Raw genomic sequence first — 20,803 nt, forward strand, 5'->3', positions numbered from 1 at the left:
AGTCGTTAAGAAGATGTTGGACAGCCATTTGTCTGAAGTGGTGTAGGGTTTCCTGCCTAGGCAGGGGGTTGGACTAGAAGACCTCCAAGGTCCCTTCCAACTCTGTTATTCTGTTCTGTTCTATTCTATTCTATTCTATTCATAAAATGTTTGCAAGAAAGCTCAGAGAGCATCAATGACCCCATAGTCTTCCTCTTCCTCCTCTTCCTCCTCTTCCTCTCCCTCTTCCTCCTCCTCCTCCTCTCCAGAAACCCCACTCTCTTGCAGCAGTGATGAACTACTTGCATATTGAAATGTGTGCAAGGAAACCACCAGGCTCAGAGAGCCCCAAGGTCCCAACTCTACAACACTGAGCTACCTATTTTCTCCTCCCGCTTTGCAGGATTTCCCCAGCAGGGCCAACCCGGCCTCCAGCCCCACGTCTGAACGGAGCAGCCGCACCACTTGCAAAATCCTGCAAGATCCCAGAAGTTGTTATTATTTGGATGCTGCTTTTAATGTTTGGTATCGATGAGTCTTATTGCTTTGCAACAGCTTCTAGGAATTCTCCTGCATTCTCAGTCCTTGCCTAATCCAAATCCACCTCTCCCTGCAGCTGCAGTTCTCTCTGGGTTGTAAAATTTAGAAGTTTCCGTTGGTTCTTCTGACTGCCAGTTGGCAATGCTAATTAGCAGAGAACCCTGATCAGCCCAGAGAGCCCCTCCCTCAACGCCCACCTGTTAACCAACCCTGGTTAAGGAGGAACAAGACAGATAAATGAAGGAGGAACAGGTAATACCCCAAGCAGGTAGGAGAAGCTTCCTATTCATAGATCTTATTGCACTGATGTCATTACCAAGAATGGCAGTGAAAGGTGATCAATATGCAAACCAGATTCTCAGAGCACCAAGGATCCACCAGGATATATCAAGGATGGGGCCACTAAGAGAGAAGAGCAACAAAGAGGATTAGGGGGCTGGAGGCTAAAACATATGAAGAACGGTTGCAGGAACTGGGTATGTCTAGTTTGGTGAAAAGAAGGACCAGGGGAGACATGATAGCAGTCTTCCAATATCTCAGGGGTTGCCACAAAGAAGAGGGAGTCAAACTATTCTCCAAGGCACCTGAGGGTAGAACAAGAAGCAATGGGTGGAAATTAATCAAGGAGAGAAGCAACTTAGAAATGAGGAGAAATTTTCTGACAGTGAGAACAATTGATCAGTGGAACAGAAGTTGCCTCTAGAAGTTGTGAATGCCCCAACACTGGAAGTCTTTAAGAAGATGTTGGATAGCCATTTGTCTGAAGTGGTGTAGGGTTTCCTGCCTGAGCAGGGGGTTGGACTAGAAGACCTCCAAGGTCCCTTCCATCTCTGTTATTCTAAGGTTTCTCCTGGGTTCTCTGCTCTTTGATGAAGCTCTGAATCCTTGGATGGAGGAAATGCAAATTGTTTCCATGTGACGGGCAAGCCTCTTGGAATAAGGAAATAAAATCCCAAATTACCTCTGTAGAAAGTTAGCACCCATCCCTTTCCTGGAAGAATTAAATATTTTGGGAAATATTACAAAGGGCAGAATATTACATTTCACTAAAGGAGAAACGTGTTTTTAAAGACAGAATGCAGCCCCCGAGTCTTTCTTAATAGCCCCAGCAGGACTGGGCCAGCCTATCTACAAGACATAAGACCTTCAGTTCCAGGGTGATGGGGTTAAGACATGGCCCGTCGGGAGTGAAGGAGCTGATGTCGCGACGGTACGACGTGTGACCTCAGAGTTCCAAGATCGCAGTCGACACTTTTGCTGCTGGACGGTCCATTTGTACCTAAACCCTCCCGAAGTGACGGTGACAGGGAGGAGTACGTCTTGTTGATCTCAGGGACATCTCAACGTCCCTGATTGATCCAAGAGAATCTCTTCTTGCCAGTGACAAAAAGCACACCCTCAAGCTGCTGAAGTCGGGACAGCTTCGCAATGGGAGGAAAGTGGAAAGAGAAAGTATATCCATCTGGTGAGGAAATTTTATTTTTATAAAAGACTGCCCCCAAAAGATTGAAGTTAAATTAAACTGGTAAAGAAAAGGAAATAAGCGGTGAAATTAAACATTATTGGACAGTGTGTTATCTTTTTATTTTTATTTTCTTCTATCGATGGAAGTTTTGTGAACATTTTTTGCTTTTTAAAGTGAAAGTATCAGATTTTCTTCTTCTATTTCTTTTTTTTTTACCTATGGATTAAATCTTTTCCTTTATTTCTACAAGACTGGTTGGGATGGATTCTTTCTTTTTATTTTGTTTCATTTAAGAACTTTATTTCCTCTAAGCCTGAAACATAAAGAAGATTCAAAAGGTATATAAAGAGGATAGTAACTTTAGACAGAAAATACACTGCCACTTGGAGGTTGGAGGTTGAGACCTGGAAACATTGCTTTTTCTTTTTCCCCTTTGATCATTTTGACCTTGCACTTCAAAGGCTTCAGCTTGTTTATAGAGAAGAGCATGGGTTGTTTACACAGGTGCTCTCTGGATGCTTGTTGGTAGCTGGAAAGAAGTGAAAACAAAGATTTGTTTTTAAACTAGAGTGGCAGTTTTTACTAATTGGAAGGATGGCACGACTTCAAAAAGAAACCATAACATTACAACAGATTATGTTTGGAATTCAAAAATTATTAGAAACAACAGAGAATTGAGAAGAGATGGGAAAATATTGAAAATATAAACTTTAATGTGGTAAAACCTGATGGAAAAATGGAAGATATTCAACAAATGGAGAAAGTGGAGGCTAGAGTCCTAAAAACCCAAGGGAAAGATGACCAAAGAGGCAAGATAACCGTGGATATTGACAGTGAACTGAGTGTGGTTGGAGATGGAAAGAGTGGAACAAGGAAAGGGAAGATAGATGGAAAGGTGCTTTTCTACAGATTTCAAGGTATAGAAGAAGAAAAAAGAGAAGAATGGATGGACTTAAGGTGGGAAACTTTGACAAAAACACTACTGATAACCAAAGATAAGTTGATTAAAGAAGCTGATGGAGGGTTTTGGGATTTTACAAGATATGTAACAAGCAATAAGCTGCGAAGAGAAGGCCAAACAAATTTGATTAAGGAAATAATCAGAAGACTAATTCCACAAATGGCAAAAGAAATAGGACTACACCATTATTTGAAACACACAGGTTGAGATATGAAAATTAATAATAAATCACTAGTTAAATTTAGTTAAAATTAGAGCATTATGTTAAAAATGTAGTAATAATGATAAAGTAAGGTAAATAATTGATAATGATAACAATGTATACATATGTATTGGTTTGAAAAGAGGAAAATTTTTTGGTAAAAATTTTAAATGGTGAAAAAAGGGGGAAAAGTAAGTTAAACAGTCAAACTATCGCTAAGTAAATGACTGATAATGATAATGTAATAATTTGTATTGACAGGATAAAAGGGAAATTGTATAAAAATTGTAAACAATGATTAAGAAAGGAGGTTTAGAAACTTTGTTATTAAACATAATTAATTTTTATTTAGAAAGTGTTATAAAGATGTAATGTTGCTGGATGATATTGAAAATAGATAACAGAATGCCATTATGTGGTTTTGCTTTAAAGTTTGGAATATTTTATATAAAGGGACGTAAAAACAATTATAGTCATATGAAGGATGAGGTATGATGTGTGTGTGTGTGTGTGTGTGTGTGTGTGTGTGTGTGTGTGAGAGAGAGAGAGAGAGAGAGAGAGAGAGAGAGAGAGAGATGTAAAGTAGATAACTGGATATGAATCATAGGTGATAACTGTGGAAGGGATGCACAAAAGTTCTTTGTAACCAATTGACACACTTTCTACAATTTGTTTGTGTTTATTCAAAAAAACAATAATATAAAAAAAAAAGACATGGCCCGTCGGGACATCATAGGACCATTTCGCAGAAGACACAGAGCCCCCTACATTGGAATCCCCTAAGGACATTGCATCCCCTCCAAACGTCAGCCAAACCTATCTCAGACAAACATGACCACACATGGCCCCATGGGAGTCTGAGAACAGCCAATGGAATACATGTTCTTGCACAGGGACAGGAAGTTCCAGTGCAAAGCCCAAGAGAAGTTTAAAAAGCCACACCCTCTCAACTCCATGGGGTCAGTTACCCAGGATCACATGTGCTCGGTGCTTCTGCTTCATCAATAAACGGACCCTCTCTCCAATCTGCCTCCAGCCTCCATTTTGTCTCCAGTGCCTTTCTCCCAGCTTGGAACTGAACCAGATGGAGATTTCTTCCAACACCTCATTACAAGAAGAAATGGGTGGAGGATCATTAAAGAGAGATACAAATTAGAACTAAGGAGAAGTTTGGTGACAGTGAGAACAATTAATCAGTGGAACGACTTCAGAAGTGGTGGGTGCTCCATTGGTGGAAGTTTTTCAGAGAAGATTGGACAGCCATTTGTCTAGAATGGTGTTGTCAGGCCTGCAGCCATATTTTATTGTGGATCCTTTTTTAAAAAAATATTTTATTGGTTCTTTTAAAACATTTATGGAGAAAGGGTACAAAGATGCAAAAAAATTTTTGGCAGCTCCCGTGCTACTGGTAGAAATCCCTCCAAATCTCACAATTTTTTCAATTTTGAAAACAACATTTAAAAGATAAGCATAAACAGAATTCTTACATTATATCAATCATGTGTTCAATCATCTCATTCTTTGTCACTTTCTAGTATATCAACAATTACAATAATATTTCAAATGCATTTATTTTTGTGATCTGAGCCTTTTTGATATTGCTCCCTCCTCCCTGTCCCCAGATGGAGCCACGCCCCACCCCTCCCCCATATCTTGTACATTGCTGCATTTTTCACCACCTCCCTTATTTTCATCCTCTAGGAGAGAAAAATGTTTTTTAGTGAAGGCTTCAGCCTCTTCCACTGTGTTAATTCTAATTCTGTTTCCCTCCCAGAAAATCAGCATTCCCTCTGGCAATAACCATCTAAACCAAACTCCTTTATTGTATAGTTTCTTTGATAAGGAGGAATACTTCCTCCTGCATTCTCTAATTTTTTTCGGAATTTGCTTAAGAATGGTAATTTCTTTATCTTGATATTTTAATGGCCCCTCCCTTTGGGCCCCTAGCACCTCATCCATCACGGTCCTCCTAAGAAATTTAACATGTACCTCCCTTGGAACATTATGGGTTCTAGCATATGCTGAATTAATCCTAGAGACCAGATCCATGTCCCACCACAACTGTTCTTTATTTGTCTTGATATATTCTGCTAAAATTGTACTCATAATATCTTTAAGATTTTCATTCTCTGTTTCTGGTAGGTTCTGGAATCTGAGAAAAAAGGACATTCTTTCAAGTTCTATTTTTGCCATAAAGTTATCCAATTCTAAATTTCCCTTCCGGACTGCCTTAACCTCCTTTTCCAGCCCAGCTGTCCCCTCCTCCAACACCACAATTCTCTGTTTATTTTCTGTAATATGATGTTGTACCCATCTGAATTCATCTTTGAGATCTGCCACCTCCTTCTTCAGCTCGTTTTGACTCCTCATAATTTCCTGAAGCATTTGGTTGACAGATAATTCTTTTGAGCTCTCTCCAGTCTCTTCTTTTTGTAACAATGAAGTAATTTTGGTCTGCTGCATGCTTGGACTGGAGGTTGTAGAGGCAGGAGCCAAAAATGACTTGCCCGTTGGTGGCTTTTTAGGTCCCATTTGTCTGAATTCAGAGATGATAAGTCTTTTACAAAGAAAATGGCGTCAGCGGAGCGCGCAGCTGGGTCGATCCAAGGTGGCAGGCAAAACCGAAAGTGAGAGGTTAGTTCTCCTTCACTGTTCCAAGGCACGGAGATGTCTGAGGGAGGGGTGAAAAAAAACCCACCCACCTCTAATCTTCGGTTTCAAATAAGTTGAACACGAACTTACAGTAGTCTGCTGCTTATCCTTTAAGGACTATTAAGGACATCAGAATGGGTCCCCCTCCACCAGCATTCAGCTGCTCCTAGATTAACTCCTTCCTCCCGGAATCCATTCAGCGAAAGGGCGGACAGTCCGAAGCTGTACCATGCCCCCCCTCCACTCCTCAGCTCCTAGGCGAGGCTGAAAACACCCCCATTGGCTGCCGCTGAGTCTGGGGGCTTCAGCAAGCCGCCCTTCGGCAGGAGACCCCTCCAATGCCCCCTGTGCTCCCTACGGAGCCAACCGAGGAGACAAACGGCGGACAACACGTCTGTCGCCAGCAGGAACCGGAAGTGATTTCATTTTATTGTGGATCTTTGGCCTGACACCCTTTCTATTCTTCTGCTATGCATTTTCTATTGTGGGAAAATGGGAGGAGGGATTGTACGGAGTTAGATGATATGTAGCCATAACAAAATTCTTTCTGGAAAGCCAAGGTCATCCTTTGTCTCTGCACCTGATCAGAACTGGATGGGTGGAAACTGCCAGCATGGCAGTGAGAGATTGGACCGTGAGATGGACTGGTGGGTGTGTGGAAGATCTTGAGCTTTCAACTGGGGGTGGGGAAAACCAGGAAGCTTTCAGATTCGTGTTTTCCCAGATACCGCTCTGATAGTACGCTCTGCATGTACGCTACCATAGAGTGTACTTCCAGAGCGGCATCCGTCCTCCGTGCTTTGAAAGCTGCAAAAAAAAAAAAAAAGCGGCGGGCAGCGCCAGCAGCGGAGATGCCCTGGCTCTGCAGGTACTGTAGAGTTAGCCAAGGGCATCGTCAGCCTGTGAGCTGCGCGAGCGGGGAGTGGAAAAGCTGCTCGCGCTTTTTAGGAAGGAAAAACCAAAGGTACAAGTAAAAATTGGGTGAAACCTGGCTCAAAAACAGTAACTGTGAGGGAGACCTTGGGGTCCTAGTGGACGATCCTTGGCTGCACAAACAGAGGCATAGAATCACAATCACATGATGTATTAGTATGGCTTCATAAAGCCTCAGTAAGGCCACACCTGGAATACGGCATCCAGTTTGGGCCACCATATTATAAAAAACGTTGAGACTTTGGAAAAGGTGCAAAGAAGAGCAACAAGTTTGCAGGAATTGTGTGTAGCTAGTCTAGAGAAAAGAAAGACTAGGGGTGATGTGATAACAGTGTTCCAGTATTTAAGGGGCTGCCACAAAGTAGAGGGAGGTCAACTTATTCTCCAAAGGACCCCGGAAGCGAGGTAGAATTAAGGAGAAGCTTCTTAACAGTGAGAACAATTCACCCGTGGAAGAGATCGCATTCAGACGTTGTGGGTGCTTCATCACTGGAAGTTTTTAAAAAGAGACCGGACATCCATTTGTCCTGGATGATATAGGGATGGACTAGAAAACCTCCGAGGGTGGGGGGTGTTAGAAGACCTCCAAAGTCACTTCCAGCTCTGTTTTGATTAGCGGAGAGGTCCCAGCCTCACCATTGCGCCTTCCTTCACAAAACCCCTGATCCTGCTTTCGGTCTCCTCCCTCCCCCCCCTCCCTCCCTCCCTCTCTCCATGTTCAGGAGATGAGGTTACTGGTGACTTATCAACAGGTGGCAGGCAAAGGAAATTTTGCATGGACAGTTATAATGACATATGTTTATAATGGACAAATATCTACAAGCATGAGAATCCCTCATATATCTTCCCTCCCATTCTGTTTTCTTTTCCTGGTTTTTTTTTTCTGCTGGAACCATAACAGGTCAGCAGAGTCTCTGTGTCTATCCTAGGCTTACTCTGTAGTAAACCCTTTGTAGGGACTGAGTGTCAGGGATTTCTGGCTCCAAGAGGTGCTTCCCCATTCTCTCTGGAAAGCCACATTGGGGAATGATGCGCTTCCTCTCAGCCCCTCTTCCTCTGGCATGAGGGGGGACACGGGTCAAGGTGAGGAGGGGAAACCCCCAAAGGGGCAGAAAAAGACACCTGGGACAGAGAGGGATGGAAGGACCAAAGCTTTATTGCAGAACTGAAGGAATGAGCCCAGGGTGGGGTTTGGGGGGAGGGTCTCCAGTGTGGTCCAGGGCAGAAGAAGGATCTTCAGGTCAAGGTCGAACAGTAGATCCAATTCTGGTGGGTCTCCCCGTTGCTGACCCTGTAAAAAGAAACATTCAGATGTGAGATTTCTGCCCAGAAGGCCTCCGGTGCTTCCCCTGCCTCATCTTACAACCATGGAGACCCAAACTCAAATTCAGGAGGAGAGAAGGGAAGCGATGGGGGAGCCTCCCCCTGTGGAGTTATGGGGCCTCATCACTGGGGGTTTCAAGCACAGGTGGGATAGAATCTCTCCAGGATGCTCTGAGGATTTCTGCACTGGAAGGAGGGTGGACTAGATGACCTCCAGCTTCCCCCACCCATCCTCTAGGAGGCCACAAGGCCAGTGTTTGGAGCACAGACAGGGGCACGCTCACTTGAGCTTTCTGACTTGGACAGGGGGAATTTCTTACAGTCAGAAATCGGAGCTTATCTTTGGCTGCCCAGATGAAGCTCTGGACCTTCCTGTCCCCTGAGCTTGGACCAATTCTGGTCTGCCCAGAGGATGAGCTGGACCAAAGTGGGCAAAGGTGTTTCCATCCTGGCCTCTCCTTCTCCTGGAAGTCTTCACTGCCTGGAGCCTTGGCAAGGCTGGCAGGAGAAACATCTTCTCCAACACAGTGCCCAGCAGCAGCAGCTGAACTGGGAAGCGTTCTTCCAATGGAGCTTCAGGAGGAGGACAAGTCAAGAGACAGTGGGAGGGGGATGTGGAGGGTCAGATCGAGGGCCCCCACAGAGTGGGGGTGGGGTGGGTGCCTATCAGGAAGAAGGGCCCCACCACAGCTAGTTCTGCTTCAGCATCAGGGCACCTTCCTGTTTTTACATCAGCTCCACCTTTGATGGACACCAGGAGAGCCTGGAAGACCCCAGAGGGACCTTCATGTGCCCAGACCATGTCTCACCCCACACAGCCCTTCCTTTGGTCTAAGCCAGTGGTCGGCAAGCCACGGCTCGCGAGCCACATGCGGCTCTTTACACACTTTAATGCGGCTCTTCTGTGTGCCGGGCGCCCGCTCCCCTCCCTCCTCTCGGGCACTTCAAAACAAGCGCCCCTTTCCCTTTTTTCTTTTCAACCCACAATGATTAGGGAGGATCCTGAAGTCGGGCAGGGACGAGAAGCGAGGAGGCAGAAAAAGAAAGGAGCTTCCCCCCCCCGCCTCCTCCCAGCAAAAATCTAACCGGGGAGCTGGGCGGGCAGTAGCAAATTATCCGATCACGCCGCGTGATCAGCTAATTTGCTACTGCCCGCCGGCTCCCTGATAAGATTTTTGCGGGGGGGGGGGGGGAGAAGCTCCTTGCCTCCGTCTCTTTTTCTCCCTCCTCGCTTCTTGGGGCTCCACCAATGGGGGAGCAAGGCCCGCCCAGCGCCAGGCTTTGGGTAACACAGAGGTCTGCAAAGGTGGCTGTTTTAAGACTGGTGGACTTCAATTCTCAGAATTCTGGGAGTTGAAGTCCACCAGTCTTAAGAGCCAATTTGGCAGATCCCTGCCTGGGCTAATATGATTGATGCCCTTGGTGGACTTCAACTCGTAGAATTCTGGGAGTTGAAGTCCACAAGTCTTCAAGCTGTCAGGTTTGAAGACCCTGGGTTTTTTTTCCTAAAGGGTTAGGGGTGCAAGGGTCTTGCAACTTGACAGCTTTAAGACTTGCATGCTTCAGTGCCAGAGTTCCTGAGCCAACAGGACTGGAGGAGGAATTCTGGGAGTTGAAGTCCACAAGTCTTAAAGCTGTCAGGTTTGAAGACCCCTTGGGGTTTTTTTCCTAAAGGGTTAGGGATGCAAGGATCTTGTAACTTGACAGCTTTAAGACTTGCGTGCTTCAAATGCCAGAGTTTATTGAAACTAAAAACAGTGTACCATCCTATGTATTTTCGGTTTTAAAAATGTGGCTCTCAAAATAAATTTCAATCGTGGTTTTGGCGAGATTTGGCTCAGTTGAAAAAAAAGGTAGCCCACCACTGGTCTAAGCAAACGGCACAAGGAAGAGCGTACGGCACTTACCATGCGTCTCATAGAGAACATTCTTGCACTCGGTCAGGCAACCGTAACGACAACACTTCTGTGCCCCGGGACAGCTCCAGTCATGTCGACACTTCTGGAGACAAGGACGTTGCGGAGGGCCCCGGGGACACATCCCTGGTTTTTCTGCAAAGGAGAAGACCCCAAGGCTGAGAGATTCCCCTGGAATTGGAGTCCCAGATCAAGCAAGATCCCATCTCTAGGTCTTTCAGGACCCAAAACATCTCCATACATCCAGGAAGGTACGTTGCCAACTGGAGCTGGATCCCACCTCCCCGCCTCTTTTCCCACAAAGCAGAGCCATTTCCCTCTGGGGTCAACGCTCAGGACCCTGCAGGGGGAGGGACACTATAACTCCCCCCCCCTCTGGGTTGGGATCCTGGGGGTGGACAGGCACAACCCCAGTTTCCACCAAAGAGGAAGGAGGAATTCCAGGGAATGGGAGGCAGGGACTTTCTGTGCTGGTTCTGCACATCCCCACACACCCCTCCCCAAATACAGAGGGGATAAGAGAGGACCCTCCCTCAAGCAGAGTTTGGACAACCAGGGAGGTCTTCTCTACTCAAGAATAATTCCCTACTCAAAAAGACCACACTCCCACCAAGACTTGCAGGGGAAGCTGAAGTATCTAAACAGGGAGCAAACCCCAGGCTCAGCTGCACTGGTGATGTTCCCTAGTTGGGTCATGAAACGTCTGCAACAAAATAACCATCCTCCTCCTCCCCCTCTCCCCATCCTCCTCTCTGCGAATTCCACCACCTTCTAGTACTGATGATACTCCCTAGTTGGGTAATAAAACTGTCAGCAAGAAAACCACGCAGCTCAGAGAGCATCAGAAATTGGAGAATTCAACTTGAGTGACAGATTTCTTTCTATTGAGTCCATCATAGCCCGTTGTGAGAACCAGGATGCTTCATTAACCCATCTTATGCTTAATGGTAAGAGACAGCAGGTCTTTTTCAGTGAAGAGGCCAGTCTGCAACTCCTTCCCTACTTACCAACACAGGTGTTGTGGCATTCATCTTTGGTCGCAAAATTGTTGGCATTGCCATGGCATCCACCGTAGGCAAACTGTTGGCATTCATTTGCAGTTGAGTTGTAGAAGTAAGCGTACGTAAGGGCTAAGCATGGTCCTCCGTCAGCAGGAAGATAACACAATTCTGTGACAAATGGAAAGGGGAGGGGGATGTTATCTGATTAGACAGCACAAGGGTCTTTAAGGCTCTTCCCCTACCTGGGGCCCTCCCAGCACGCTCAGATTGGAAGCAGCCAAGAGCCATTTGGGACGTTTTAATTTGGTTTCCTGCTCTGAGGATTGGCTGAGAGGATTGTTCCTGTGGCTGAAAATCCTGATTCTGCAGCTGCCTTGAGTAAAGAGAGCTCGGCCTTCCCCTAAAACTGCATCTCTCTTTCTGGGGGGCCCCTCCCATTTCTGTCTCCTGTTCAGCTGACCCCCATCCACCCTCTCCAGAACCTCCCCAGAAGAAGCCCCACCAAGCCAGGGGTTCTAGACTGCGGGGTCTTTGGTTTCAATTTCATGGGGGAGAACTCTGACCACTTCAGCCCCTCCCTGCCAAGGGTCCCGAGATCTTTCTGAAAACTCACTTGGACGGTCCTGGCTGGAGACGGGGGTCAGCTCTGCCCAGAGGGTGAGGAGTCCCAGCAGGAGAAGAAGGCCTCTGGAAGACATGGTGAAGCCGTCTGCCCCACACTTGGGCTCCGTGCATTAAATAGTCTCCCCACTGGGAATTTCACATCCAGGAAGCAGGATGACTTAATGCAAAGATAATTTGAATTCTTTTCTCTTTCATAAGTTGGTTGAACAAGAGGTGACAACATTCAGAGTTGCATTGAATGGCCAGTTTGGGGAAAGCCAGGCAGGCCCCTGTTGATGTGTTCCAGTCCCTCCCTTCACACACGAGCACCCCAAGACCCCTGTCCTATTCCCCAGGCCCCCACTCCCACCAAATGGGAAGTTCTCTTGAGTCTGGTAATGTTCAGTTTAGGCCCAGGGCCCCAAAGTCCAAGAGGGGAGGCAAACGTCCACAAAGTCTGAAGTCCAGGCATGATAACCAAGCCAAGCTATGAGTCTTCCTCCTCCTCCTCCTCCTCCTCCTCCTCCTCCTCCTCCTCCTCCTCCTCCATCCTCTCCTCCTCCCAAGGTTCTGACTGAGACCCTTCCCGGTTGGAACCTTTGGAGTCCCAAGCCATTTAGCAAGAACAACAAATCCAGTTGTTTATTAGGAGCACCATGTTGGCACGGACCAAGTGAAGCCAACTCTGACTCCACCCACTTCGCATCTTGCCTCTGACCCTATTCCCCCCTCCCCCCAAGGTGTGTCTCCAGTCACATTCCCCTACAAAGCAATTTCCCGGTTCATGGAAGTCTCTCTCTCCAATCATTGTGGGTCTCCATGGAGATGGCCTTGAGTTTGGTGGCTAGAATGTGTTTTGTTTTGATTGCTGTGTGAATTCCTCGCTGCGTCTGGGAGGCATGGTTTCCCATCCACCTGCCTTTGGCAATTCAGGAGCAAGTCAGGAAAGCTTTGCGAGTTGACCATCCCCTCCCTTCTAGCACTGATGTTGTTCCCTAGATGGGTGATGAAACATCTGCAAGAAAACAGCCAAGCTCAGAGAACAAGAAAATGGAATGGCAGAAAAAAATGATTAGATACACGAGAACGTCTTATGCATGTAGAATGTATATGTTTTACCCATATGTTATTATAATTGTCCATGAAATATCTCCTTTGCAAGCCTTCTGTTCACAATTATCCAATAACATCCACAATGGGAAGGAATTAATTTCTCAGCAGATCAAAAAGCCTCCATTTCAAGGTGAAATTCAGCAGGTTCTGGCAGGTTCTGGAGAACTGGCAGTGGAAATTTGGAGAACTGGAAATGGCACATCTGGCTGGTCCCGCCCCATCTATTCTCTGCCTCCCGAGTCCCAGCTGATTGGGAGGAAATGGGGATTTTGCAGTAATCTTCCCCTGCCACACCCAGCAAGCCACACCCACAGAACCGGTAGTAAAAACATTTGAATTTCACCACTGCTCCATTTCCACCCTCTGACCATCAATTTCCACAGCAGAAGTGAAAAGAAACCCCTCTTCCAGAGTCCACTGAATGCCCTTCAGGCTGCAGGAGGCAGAAGGACCCTCAGAATTGGCAACTGGAACCCTGCGTGGGGAGCATGTCCCCCTCAGGATGGCCCTTCTAATCCCTTTTGCCATGGTGCACTTTGTGATGTCAACATGCAAACAGGCTTTGTTACCCAAGATGCTGTTGTGTAAGCCAGGATCCAGGAAGGAGCAGCAGCCTCAGGGCTCACCAGTTCAAGCACAAGAGTCCTCCCTTGATACAGATGACAGGTGTTACCTCATCTGTTGGCCCTTCCTGACATGGGCAAAGCCAACGGTTCGTTGTGTTGAGAAAGAGATCTCGACATCCTTCCATTTCCTCTTGTTCCTGCCAGGGATCTTCTCACTTCCTCCAAGCAGGACTCAAAGGTCTATCCATCCAACCAAGCCTGGCCTTCCTGCTGTTTGGACATCATGAAGGCTGTGCATGGCCTCCTCTTCCTTCTGGGTCTCCTCCCCCTCCCCAGGCCCCTACTCCCATCAAATGTGAAGTTCTCTTGAATCTGGTACTGTTCAATTTAGGCACAGGGTCACAAGACCAAGAATGAAGGCACAAGTCCACAAATCCACACACACAAAAGCTGAAATCCAGGCACAGTCCAAAGTTCATATATGGTAACAAGCCAAGGTCCAGAACCCAACAAGCAACAACAAGGTCCAAATATGCAGTCAAACGAAGCACAGGAACGGCATCAGAATAGAATGGAATTCCTTATTGGCCAAGCGTGATTGGACACACAAGGAATTTGCCTTTGGCGGAGATGCTCTCAGTGGACATAAAAAGACAGGATACATTCATCAAGAATCTTAAGGTACGAAACTTAATGATAATCATAGGGTACAAATAAGCAACCGGGAAACAATATCAATATAAATCGTAAGGATGCAAGCAACAGAGTTAGAGTCCTGCAGTCGTAGGTGGGAGCAGATGGGTGATAGGAAGGATGAGAAGACGAATAGGAATAGCAATGCAGCCTTAGTGAAGAATGGGTCTGACAGTGGGGAGGGAATTCTTTGCTTAGCAGAGTGACGGCGTTCAGGAAAAACTCTCCTTGTGTCTAGTTGTTCTGGTGTGCAGTGTTCTGTCTATAGCCTCGTTTTGAGGGTAGGAGTTGAAACAATTTATGTCCAGGATGCGAGGGGTCTTTTTGACTTGTGCAGTGTACAAAGTCCTCAATGGAAGGCAGGTTGGCAGCCATTGTTTTTTCTGCAGTTCTGATTATCCATTGAAGTCTCCGTCTGTTTTGTTGGGTTGCAGAGCCAAACCAGACAGTCATGGAGGTGCAGAAGACAGACTCAACGATTCCTCTGTAGAACAGAATCAGCAGCTCCTTGGGCAGTTTGAGCTTCCTGAGTTGGCACAGAAAGAACATTCTTTGTTGTGCTTTTTTGATGACGTTCTTAATGTTAGGTATCCATTTTAGCTCTTGAGATATGATATAACCTAGAAATTTGAAGGTCTCTACTGTTGATACTGTGCTGTCTAGTATTACAATACAATACAATACAATACAATACAATACAATACAATACAATAGTAGAGTTGGAAGGGACCTTGGAGGTGATCTAGTCCAACCCCCTGCCTAGGCAGGAAACCGTATACTGTTTCAGACAGATGGCTATCCAACATCTTCTTCAAGACTTCCAGTGTTGGGGCATTCACAACCTCTGGAGGCAACTTCTGTTCCACTGATTAATTGTTCTCACGGTCAGGAAGTTTCTCCTCAGTTCTAGGTTGCTTCTCTTCTTGATTAGTTTCCACCCATTGCTTCTTGTTCTACCCTCAGGTGCCTTGGAGAATAGCTTGACTCCCTCTTCTTTGTGGCAACCCCTGAGATATTGGAAGACTGCTATCTTGTCTCCCCTAGTCCTTCTTTCTATGGAACTAGACATACCCAGTTCCTGCAACCGTTCTTCATATGTTTTAATCTCCAGTCCCCTAATCCTCTTTGTTGCTCTTCTCTGCACTCTGTTAGGGTTCTAAATACCATGCAGAATTAAATCATTGTCCAAGGCAAAAACATCTTTAAAAGTCCAATTTATTCCACAGGCATGTTAGCACCTCTATGGAACTTTCAACTCTGGAAGTACATCCTGTAAGTTCAACCAGTTGAAAGTTCATGATCTCTCCCCACACCCACAAATCCATCACATGTTCCAATCATCATCTTCCACGCTGGCATGTACACCCATCTTCTTCCGGCCAGGTGTCGAGGTGCTGAGACAAAAGATGACCTTGGCTTCTACAAAAGAATGTCAACAATACATTCTACAATCCTACTCCTTTCTATTCCCCCCTCCCAACTACTACACTATTGAAACAGCATAGAAAATTATTAAAAAGTGTGGCAGGCCAAAGATCCTAAAAAGAATATAATTACAGGCCTGACAGGCGGCCTCTCCTCAAAAGAAAAATGTTTCCTGCAAAGAGAATAACATAAAAGTTAATATAACAAAATTAACCACCTCTTCTCCACCCAGGGGAACCCCTTGACTTCTCGGGAAATTTCCCATTGAATTGCTTTACTAACTTCTCCACTTTTAGGTTCCCACTGTTCACCCAATTAGCTTCAGACCAAGGGTAACCCTTCCAATGCACTAAGTACTGTAAGCAACCCCTATTCAGCCTGAAATCTACAATTTTTTCCACCTCAGATTGTGTTTCCCCTTCCATCACTAAAGGAGGAGATTGAGCTTGGGTGGATGCTCTTCTGTTAGACCCAATTACTGGTTTCAACAAGCTACAATGAAATTCTGGGTCAATTTCCCCTAGACTTCTGGGTAGACTGAGTTGAACTGTAACTGAGTTAACTCTCTTCACTATTGGGAATGGACCTAGAAATTTTGGACCCAATTCCTTGCTAAGCATTTCTAATCTTATGTATTTGGTAGATACAAAAACATTGTCCCCCATACGGTAGGGGTTTAGGAGTGAGCGACGTTGATCATCTTGCTTCTGGTAGGCTTCTGCCGCAACTGCTAGAGCCTTCTTCGTATTCTCCCATCCTTTCTTTAGCATGTCCATCCATTCACTCAAAGACATGAAAGAAGGAGGTTCTCTAGGCAACTCAGGCATGGCAACAACTTCCATGCCACTGGTAATCTGGAAACCCGCTAATCCTCTGCTGCTGTGGACCGCATCGTTGTACGCCACTTCGGCGAAGGGTAGCAAGTCCGACCAGTTGTCGTGCTGATAGTCCACAAAACACCTGATGTATTGTTCCACCACCGCCTTGGCTCCCTCTGCTGCGCCGTTCATGCTGGGATGAACCTCTGAGCTCAGTTCTTGTGTGGACCCAATGGATCTCAGGACCTCTCTCCAGAACTTGGTCGTGAACTGGACTCCGCAGTCTGAAATGATCCTCTTGGGTACTCCGTGCAGGCGATAAATGTGTTTCACAAACATTTTCGCTAATTCGTTCGCGGATGGCAATCCTGAGCAAGCAATGAAGTGTGCCTGCTTAGAAAACAAATCAATAACAGTCCAAATTACTTTATGCCCAATGCTGTCTGGGAGTTCCATGATGAAGTCCATTGCAACCTCTTCCCATGGCCGTTTCGGGCTCTCTGCTGCAGGTGCTGTAGGTTCTGGGCTCTTGGATCCTATCATCCACGGCTGGCCTTGTTCCTCCTCCGAGGCCTCCCCCTTGGTAGGATTCTTCGTCACCTGAAGTTGAGGGTCCTCTTCCAGAGATCGGTTGGGCATTTCCCACTCCGAGGCCTCCCCCTTAGTTGGACTCTTTGTCACCTTCAGTTGGGGATCCTCCTCCGGAGATTGTTTGCCCTTTTCCTCTTCCAAGGCCTCCCCCTTGGTAGGACACTTCATCACTTTAAGTTGGGGATCCTCTTCCAGAGGCTGTTGGCCTAGATGACTTTTCTGTGCGGGCATCTGGGGCCCTCTCTTAACCACCGTGGCAATTGGTACACACGTTTGTTCTTCGGCAATTCCCTCCTCCGAGGCCTCCCCCTTGGTAGGACTCTTCGTCACCATAAGTTGGGGATCCTCTTCCAGAGGTCGTTTAGGCTTTTCCCCCTCCGAGGCCTCCCCCTTAGTTGGACTCTTTGTCACCTTAAGTTGGGGATCCTCCTCCGGAGAATGTCTGCCCTTTTCCTCTTCCGTGGCCTCCCCCTTGGTAGGACACTTCCTCACCTTAAGTTGGGGATCCTCTTCCAGAGGTTGTTGGCCCAGATGACTCTTCTGTGGTGGCATCTGGGACCCTCTCTTTACCGCCGTGGTGGTTGGTGTGCACGTTTGTGGCATTGGGGCTGGAGCCAAGCACTCTGACGCTCTGTGGCCAAGTTGACAACAATGGTGGCATTTTATTGGCCCCCACGAGGAATGGAACCTAGTTACATCTCTAAACTTAGGAACCGTTTCATCACATTGGCTTGCTCTCCAACTTGCAGCTGCCCCCTTGGTAAACCCTTCTTCCATGGTGGAGATTGCTTCTCTGTAGGAAGGTGGAGTAAGAACCTTTTGGGGCATTGCAGATGCACCTTGTCCCGCTTCCCATCTTGCAGGCCTGGCTTTGGTAATCCCTTCTTCCATGTTGGTGATTGCTACTCTGTAGGAAGGTGGGGTAAGAACCACTTGGGGCCTTGCAGGCGCACATTTTCCCGCCATCCACAATGCAGGCCTCTGTTTGGTAATCCCTTCTTCCATGGAGATTTCTTCTCTGTAGGAAGGTCTGGTAAGAACCTTTTTGGGCCTTGCAGGGGAGACTGGAACCGGTGGGGAGGTCAATCCCTCGGTTGGCCACTGCCCAGCTTTCTGCCATGGTGCCATCTGCTGAGGGAGGGCAGGTGCCCACTGGCATCCCTCCCATCCATGACCTGGGGTTAAGACCCATCCCGGGGTTGCCTGCTTCACAGGTTGCAGCTCAACCAATGATGGCTGGCTAAGGGGTTTTACGTGCCAAGGACCCTCCTGCTGGCTTGGAGGAGTTATGGGCCAAGTAGGTGCCCTCTGCTGGCTTGGAGCATTTCCCCATGCTGATGGCAAAGGAGTTTGTAAGTAGCATCTCTTCCATCCAAGTCCTGGGAGGAAAGCCCAATTTACTGCCCAATTTGCTTCATTTACTGGTTGCAGCCCCATTTGTGGTGGCTTGCAAGTGACAGATGCTGGAAAAATCCCTTCTTCCTGCCTCCTTTGAAATTCCCATTTTGAAAGGGAATCTTTCTCCCAGCTATTTGCGGGGTGTAAAGCCATTTCATTTATTGCCGTCTGGAAGGAGCCCAAACCTCTGTTCTAGGGTTTTTTTCCCCCCAAGACTTGTTTCCAAGCTGGGGGGGAAGGAGGGGGAGCATGCACTCACAATTTGCTGAAGAAATATTTCTGCCACCTTCCTTCGTCTTGTCGTGTCTCCTCCTGCATTCCTCCTGATGCAATTAAACTGGAAGCAGCATTCCATTGCCTTTGAAGTTCCGCGCTCAGCTTCTTATCACCAAAAGCTTCTCATTTATTCTTTGCTGATATTTACGCTGTCCCGGTCAGCATTGGGAATGCCGAGACCCACATCACCAGATCTTCCATCACCAGCCCTTCCCCCTTGATAGGGGGAGGGAGCTAGTGAAATATTTTTAAAGTAGAGAGTTGAAATAATGTTAGGGTTCTAAATACCATGCAGAAATAAATCATTGTCCAAGGCAAAACATCCTTAATGGTGCAATTTATTCCACAGGCATGTTAGTACAGCTATGGAACTTTCAACTCTGAATTACATCCTGTAAGTTCACCCAGTATAAAGTTCATGATCTCTCCCCACACCCACAAATCCATCACATGTTCCAATCATCATCTTCCACGCTGGCATGTACACCCATCTTCTTCCGGCCAGGTGTCGAGGTGCTGAGACAAAAGATGACCTTGGCTTCTACAAAAGAATGTCAACAATCCATTCTACAATCCTACTCCTTTCTATTCCCCCCTCCCAACTACTACACTATTGAAACAGCATAGAGAATTATTAAAAAGTGTGGCAGGCCAAAGATCCTAAAAAGAATATAATTACAGGCCTGACACACTCTTTCTAGAGTCTCCACATCTTTTCTACATCGTGGCAACCAGAACTGAATGCAGTATTCCAAGTGTGGCCTTACCAAGGCATTATAAAGTGGTATTAACACTTCACGTGATCTTGATTCTATCCCTCTATTTATGCAGCCTGGAACTGTGTTGGCTTTTTTGGCAGCTGCTGCACATGGCTGGCTCCTATTTAAATGGTTGTCCAAAATCCCTTTCACAGTTACTACTGTTGAGCAAGGTACCACCTATACTGTACCTGTGCATTTCATTTTTCTTGCCTAAATGTAGAACCTTACTCTTTTCACCATTGAATTTCATTTTATTAGATAGTGCCCAATGTTCAAGTTTGTCAAGATCCTTCTTTATCTTAAGCCTATCTTCTGGAGTGTTGGCTATTCCTGCCAGCTTGGTGTCATCTGCAAATTTGATGAGTTCCCCATTTATTCCCTCATCCAAATCATTGATGAAGATGTTGAAGAGTCCTGGGCCTAAAACAGAGCCTTGGGGTACTCCACTGCATACTTCCCTCCATGTAGATGCAGTTCCATTGAGGACTACACGTTGAGTGCAGTTGGTCAGCCAGTTACGAATCCATCTGGTGGTGATGCTGTCCAACCCACATTCTTCTCCTTTATCTAGTAGTAGATTATGGTCTACCTTATCAAATGCCTTACTGAAGTCCAAGTAAACTATATCGACGGCATTCCTCTGGTCCACTAATTTTGTCACTTTGTCAAAGAATGCAATGAGATTAGTCTGGCATGATCTGCTTTTGACAAACCCATGAGTCCTTTGGAGAAGGGCGGCATATAAATCCAAATAAACCTAAACCTAAACCTAAGAGAGCCCCAAGGACCCAACTCTACAACACTGAGCTACCAATTTTCTCCTCCCGCTTTGCAGGATTTCCCCAACAGGGCCAACCCGGCCTCCAGCCCCACGTCTGAACGGCTAACCTTGTTGGTGCCAGGTGCCATCTATAAAACATTTTATACTGGTTTTCCTTGTATGCAACTGAGAGTGTGATTTTTAAGTTTGTTCCCCATAATTTTTCCCATTTGTCTAATTCAATATTATACCCAAAGTTCTGCGCCCATTTTATCATTTGTTCTTTCACAATTTCCTCTTCCATTTTATACTTCAGGAGAAATTTATATATTCTCCCTATCATTTTTCTATCTGGGCTTTGAATGATTTTATCCAATTCGTGTGGTTCTGTTTCAATGTCATATAATTTGGTATCTTTATTTTATTTAGTTTGGATTTGAAGGTAAGTTAACCAGTCCACTTTCATGTTCTGTTCTGCCAATTCTTCAATTGTTTTTAAGTTTCCCTGTCTATCAATTAAGTCTCTATATCTTAGCATTTTGTTCCAATCTATAAAATTTGGATGAGTCGTCCTTTCTGTCGGTGATAGCCAATTCGGAATTTTCACATAGTGGTTTTTTTTTATTTTGAGCCATTTTTGCAATAACGCTCTTCTAATTAAATGTTTTTGAAAGTATTTATGCGTTTTATTTTTATCATCCCATAGGAATGTGTGCCAGCCTGTTTGCAAATCATGGCCTTCCAGAGTCAAAATTCTTTTATTCTTTAGCTCTATCCAATCCTTCACCCATGTTATTGATACTTCCGATGCATATAAATCCCAATTT

The 20,803-nt window shown here is 46.0% G+C and overlaps 1 protein-coding gene across 2 annotated transcripts in view; it reads right to left on the bottom strand.

Moving 5' to 3' along the window:
* The window catches only part of LOC309389581 (kunitz/BPTI-like toxin), a 32,993-nt gene extending 21,237 nt beyond the window's left edge, over positions 1-11,756 (bottom strand). The window contains exons 1-4 of one of the 2 annotated variants that reach the window (XM_081948132.1): positions 11,586-11,756; positions 10,979-11,140; positions 9,963-10,106; positions 7,871-8,023 (exon numbers count right to left, since the gene is read on the bottom strand). In XM_081948132.1, the coding sequence (XP_081804258.1) occupies positions 7,974-8,023; positions 9,963-10,106; positions 10,979-11,140; positions 11,586-11,670 (441 nt within the window). In that variant the 5' untranslated portion in view covers positions 11,671-11,756 and the 3' untranslated portion in view covers positions 7,871-7,973. Of the gene's footprint in view, positions 1-7,870; positions 8,024-9,962; positions 10,107-10,978; positions 11,141-11,585 lie in introns of those variants that run through there. The other variant, XM_081948133.1, reaches the window with a different exon arrangement.
* Between the last annotated feature and the right edge of the window lie 9,047 nt (positions 11,757-20,803).

The sequence above is a fragment of the Natrix helvetica genome, assembly GCF_964273705.1.
Source record: "Natrix helvetica genome assembly, chromosome: 3".
Classification (NCBI taxonomy): Eukaryota; Metazoa; Chordata; class Lepidosauria; order Squamata; family Natricidae; genus Natrix; species Natrix helvetica.